This window comes from Anopheles bellator, unplaced genomic scaffold, assembly GCF_943735745.2.
Source record: "Anopheles bellator unplaced genomic scaffold, idAnoBellAS_SP24_06.2 scaffold00629_ctg1, whole genome shotgun sequence".
Lineage (NCBI taxonomy): Eukaryota > Metazoa > Arthropoda > Insecta > Diptera > Culicidae > Anopheles > Anopheles bellator.
The window spans coordinates 1-5,253 of NW_026684754.1; the positions used below are offsets into that span (position 1 = coordinate 1).

General features: G+C 43.6%; 1 protein-coding gene across 1 annotated transcript; it reads right to left on the reverse strand.

Moving 5' to 3' along the window:
* Positions 1 to 54: 54 nt before the first annotated feature.
* Positions 55 to 3,805, reverse strand: LOC131214339 (venom carboxylesterase-6-like). The gene is made up of 6 exons (XM_058208720.1): positions 3,665 to 3,805; positions 1,539 to 2,255; positions 1,306 to 1,468; positions 1,059 to 1,240; positions 763 to 949; positions 55 to 654 (listed from the first exon to the last, which is right to left on the reverse strand). Exons 2-6 carry the CDS (start codon positions 2,055 to 2,057, stop codon positions 296 to 298), a joined length of 1,410 nt encoding a protein of 469 aa, XP_058064703.1. The 5' UTR covers positions 2,058 to 2,255; positions 3,665 to 3,805; the 3' UTR covers positions 55 to 295.
* Between the last annotated feature and the right edge of the window lie 1,448 nt (positions 3,806 to 5,253).

The window sequence follows — 5,253 nt, forward strand, 5'->3', positions numbered from 1 at the left end:
TCGAAGGAAAGTGTGCTCTACCGGAAGAAGGAAGGAACGCCGGAGGGACTCTATATGTAATGGACATGAACGATTAGCAGCATTCGTGTCTTGCGTATTGTATTTCGTTTAAAGAATTAATAAATGGCAAGAAATTGATTTTCGTTTCAAACTGATGTATAGTTTGCTGCTTCCTAAAAACTTCTGTAAATGTGTGTTTCATTTGAACTACGTTTTCTCTGCTAGAATGCTTCTTTAACCTGTAAGGACAGCACTCGTCTGTAGTTAGATCTTTTCAGTAAAGTTGGTTCGATGATCAGAGCTCGTCCTTATCGTGCTGGTCGAGAGCCACCGAAGGGGTGTGTGCGCCTAACTTGCGCCAGAATGCAGACCGTTCTTCAAACAGTCCCACCTCCATTACTACTAGAGGCTCTTTGGATGGATCAAGGCTTCCAATGCGAAGATACTGGAGCGGAAAACCATTGGTCGCCGGCCACTGAGGTAAAATATCATGCTTTTCCCCTGCTGGCGTTGGATTGCCTGTACGAGCAAAGTTCACCCATAAGCGAGTAATGGTTCGTCGGATCTTCAGTTCTGCCTCCGTTGGAACCGCGGTCACGAACAAGTCTTTTGCGATCGGAAAAATGTACTGCAGTTCTTCCGCATGGCACACTCCTGGCGATAAGGATAGAAAAGGAAAAGTTACGATCGTCCGAAACGGAAAAAGAATTCCACACCCAAGCAAGCAGTGTAAACAGTTGTCATGCTTGTTACAAGCAGTACCATAGTAGTTCTCCTTTCCGCCTTCGAATATTTCTGTAAAGCTTGCCGATGCCTTCTGCGCAAAAAGATACACATATGTGGGACCGATATTTGTCCTCGGAGGAGACGTTACATCAGTTCTATCGGTGAGCAAACGTATTCGTATGTATTCGTCCATGCCGGCGAGGAACCATGCGTCTGAATAGAGCTGTAAGAGTCAAACTACGTAAGAAACTTGTCCTACATATGCTTCTTTATGGTTTAAGCCATGAGCCAAGTAAAATTCAAGATGTTATCTATGGAGGCTGTTTACATACATTTGTGAGATTCTTCTCCGTTTCCTTGACGAGCTTTCTTTTCCTGAAGTAAAATTCATTAATTGCGTCCGTAATCTTTCGTTGGTGTGTTGATTCATGGTGATCATAGTACAAGGAAATCGGCAACGCTTGCTCCCAGTGTTCGTTTAAGCTTTGACGAAGGCTTGGTACGTTAATCAGCGCTGTGTATAACAGGAAAATGGTCAGTATTATTAAGATGTTTGATTAACTATACAAGAAAACTTACATGCACTCTTCAGAGCACCTTCGTCCAGCGTAAGACCAGTCATCCAGGGTAACCCAATTGCATGCGGTTCGGTTTCATCGCGTGGATGTTTTGTAATGAAGGCCCCTGGCAGGTTAGGCTCCACCACCGGTGGAAAAGGAATCATCGGATCCGTGTCCCACACCTGCGAGAATCCAGCAAAGGATTAGTTTAATTCCATCGACAGGGAGAATAGACCGACCAATGTTCCTTACGTAAAAGTCGTAAAACGCTTTGGTAACGTCTTCCGCCGAAACACCACGCAAGCAATGCATCATTTCAGCGAAACGGCCATCAGTTCCTTGCGAACAGTTTAGCATCTGGCCCAGTTGAATGGAGCGTGCCCGAGCCACACCGCGATGGGCTGGCTGAGCCCAAGCATCCAAATTAACGCCGGACTGCGAGATTACTCTCTGGAACAGACCCTTCGAAAGCGGCGACATCATGTGGTACGTTCCGCTGGCTCCACCGGCACTCTCGCCGAACACGGTCACCAAATTCGGGTTCCCACCGAAAGCGCCTATGTTGTCTCGTATCCATCGCAAAACCAAGCTTTGATCCTTCAGTCCACTATTACCTGGACAGTCCTCCTGCTCAGTGCTCAGGAATCCCAACGGGCCAAGCCGGAAGTTTGCCCCGATGTAAATGACATCGTGCTCAAGCAGAAAATCAGGACCATAGAACAATCGTGTGCCTGATCCACACTGCCAGCCGCCTCCGTGGAAGAACACCATCACCGGAAACGGCGTTTGATCCTGTGATCCAGACGGTCCCAGTTCTCGACGTCGTTCGGGTACGTAAATGTTGATTTGCAGACAATCTTCCACACCGGAGATCTCCTCATCTCGACGGTATGGGTCACGTTGGGTACAAAGTGGTGCATCGATTGTGGCGCTCCGAATCCCGGACCAGCCTCCAAAAGGAACTGGTGCCTGCCCATAAAAGAATGATTAGTTAGGAGCTATAAAACATCAGTAACTGAAATTCGGAGTCATAAAACATTCAAAACTCATTGCCCTTATCCATATTCTTGTACAGGTTAAAAAATGTAGCTTAAACTGAAAATGCTTGAAAGAATCATTGATATTTAGATTCAGTCAATCACCTTGAAAAGTACTTCGGGAGTAATCTTCATGTTTTCGTATTCTTCTTTTGAAGCATGAATCGTCACACAAGGATTCTTCCCTCTCAAGACGCATGTCCGTTGTACGCGATTGCCAACCAGGCGTCTCCATGTCTCTATGCTAAAGTTGAACCGAATGCAAGTTCTTCCAAAGAAAACTAACCGAAACTAAGCAGAATTTAGAATATTCTTTTAGAACTAGCCCTTTAGAACTAGACTAGAACTTTTAGAATTTGGAATATTCTTTTAGAACGTTACTACTTTGAACTTTAGAACTAGAATGAACAACTTAAATTAACCGGTATGCTTCTCAGTGAAACCGATTCTTTTAAATGCTACAATCCATTGCTGCGTTATAACAACTTACATTGGTTACAGCCTAATCTTAAAGCTCTCATATAAAATGAACCATGAAAACCGCAGTTCCGACACATATTTAAGCTTTTGTTTTGGACTAAACATTTTGTTAAGCGCTTCAAGTTAACAAGGCAACAAACTGTGTGTTCCGATTTGCAACCGTTAGTCGGGTAGGGCTGCGCATGTTTAATAACAAATTGAACTATTAACTATTGTCTAATTAGGTAGAATTCTCATTCTTCATTCCCAAATGAGCGGTATGCAGAGAGCGAACCTTCTGTGGTCTGACCACAGATTATCATTCATCATTTACTAGCAGTAAAAGAACACTCAGCCTTGGGCTTTTTCACACTAACTCGTTTTGGAGGCACGTTCGCGCTTAACCCTTCCGTGCGTGCGTGCGTGCGATTATTGCAGCCTCATTTCTCTGTCTGGCGATCGCCATGATCGCTTCTTTGGGAAGTTTAAATTGTTTTCAATATTTGATTGCCAAGGTTAGGCTGCACTACTCTCTACCCTAGTCCTACTCTAATTGCTACGAGCAATCAGCAGTTAATGCTGACTACAATCTATTCAATAATACCAGACTAATGTGTGCCTGCCTCAAATGCAATGAAAATGTATTATTGAGTGGAGCTTTGCGAAGAATGTGTTTATTTAGTCAATCTCCAATTAATTAATGCTTGTCGCACATAACAAAAAAGACGTTTTGAAAGATAGATCAACCAGACACGCACAACCAGTTTTGTGCACCAATACAAGAAAAATACACTTTGTTGCCACACCATACGCTAGGTTTGTAATCGGCAGTAATTTTAATTTTTTCTCCATCTACAGGGACTCGTTCATCAAGATACGTACCTTGAAACGAAGCTCTCCGACCGGTGGTTTCGCGTAGGGAACTCCTAGGAACGCCAAGATCCCGTGACCGCTGAAGGAGTTGAGGTATCTCCCAACGAGTGATCCACCGTGTGGCAGAGTAACTTTCAGCTTGTCCGATGTTCGGCCATCAGCTTGGTCGGAAATTAATATCGCTAGCGAGGTCAGTACCAATAAAGCACCTTTCAGGCGATGTGCCATAATATTCATTTTTCAATCGCTTGTAGATCCGAGAGATGCTGAATCACGATTTCAGAACATGAGAAAGCAACAGAAAAATTAAATCACTACTCAAAGACGAACAAAATACGTCACGACTAGCACGAAAGCACACGCAGCACTATCAACTGCGAACCATAGCCTAATGCAGTCTCTCTAATGCTCTAATGTCTTATGCAACACCCACGCGGCGCACGTGGAGTTTACTTTTCGACGGAAAACACGTTAATGATGAACTGGCCCAGACGGCTCAACGCTCGGTAACCAACTGACCCTACGATCCACGCCACCTCAAAGCTTTATACGGATCATTAACGCTCGGCCTCCAGTTGGCAGATGATGTAGGCTTCGAAACAAGTTTTGGTAGACCACAGAATCACAGAGATAGAAATGCTGTCTGCTGTTTGTTTTTCTTTTTCTAATGTCTCCTTCAGTTCGGCGTCTTAAAATGCATATTAAGCCGTCGTAAAAATATCTAGCTTAAGGAACAAGCTTTGGTTGCACGGAATGTGTTTGCCGTAAGGAGCATATGTATCCTCATGATTGAAAAGAGCTTGCGATCTAATTAATATGTGACATGTGGGTTGAAATACGCCGGAGCCCTTAGTGCTTAAGGAAACCGGTTCCTTGGCAGTTTGCAGAACTCTTTGCTTATAGTTTATAAGCATGTCCTGTCATGTCCTTCATCCATTACATCAAACCAAAAGTGCTCGAAACATTTTGCTTGAAGTCAACGCCATGCCATTAAAAGCACACCCTTTAAGGCTTCGTACTACCAACACAATATATCGAACACGCAAACCGAAATTAACACCGATCATTCAGTCGACATGAAATAAGCCGCTAACTGATCGTTCCATCTTCATCCCGCCATGTGGCCTTGTGTGCGCACTTAAATCGACGCTGCTGACTACTACTTGTAGGAACTACATCTAAAGCTACACTCTTGCTGGCCCAACATTGTATGCGCTCCTCCGACAGCTTCAACAGTGTCTTACTAGAAGGGTTAGTCAGATGATCGAGTCGTTACTTAAGCAAGCTTCTTAATTTGATCGCTTGATTTGAGTTTCGACGCTCACAGTAATGAATCGCGATGGAATGAATTCAATTTCAAGAGGTTTATGTTGATTTTAATTATTGTAAATTAAATGTAGTCAATTCGACAGTCGAATTTAAGACGACCTGAAAAAATTAAACGCAAAGAAAAATGTGGCGCAAATTTGAATAAATTAAATCTGTTGGAAAACACGATTGTTTATTGTTTTTTATGCTTGAGATACGTTCGCCCAGATTTACATGTAAAGACCCTCCGGCGTTCCTTCCTTCTTCCGGTAGAGCACACTTTCCTTCGA

Coding starts and splice junctions, on each gene's coding strand:
- LOC131214339 (XM_058208720.1), bottom strand. CDS start 2,057: ATGGTGTTCTTCCACGGAGGCGGCTGGCAGTGTGGATCAGGCACACGA. Junction 1,241..1,305: donor AGGTGCTCTGAAGAGTGCAT/GTAAGTTTTCTT, acceptor TGTTATACACAG/CGCTGATTAACGTACCAAGC. Junction 950..1,058: donor CGGAGAAGAATCTCACAAAT/GTATGTAAACAG, acceptor TGACTCTTACAG/CTCTATTCAGACGCATGGTT.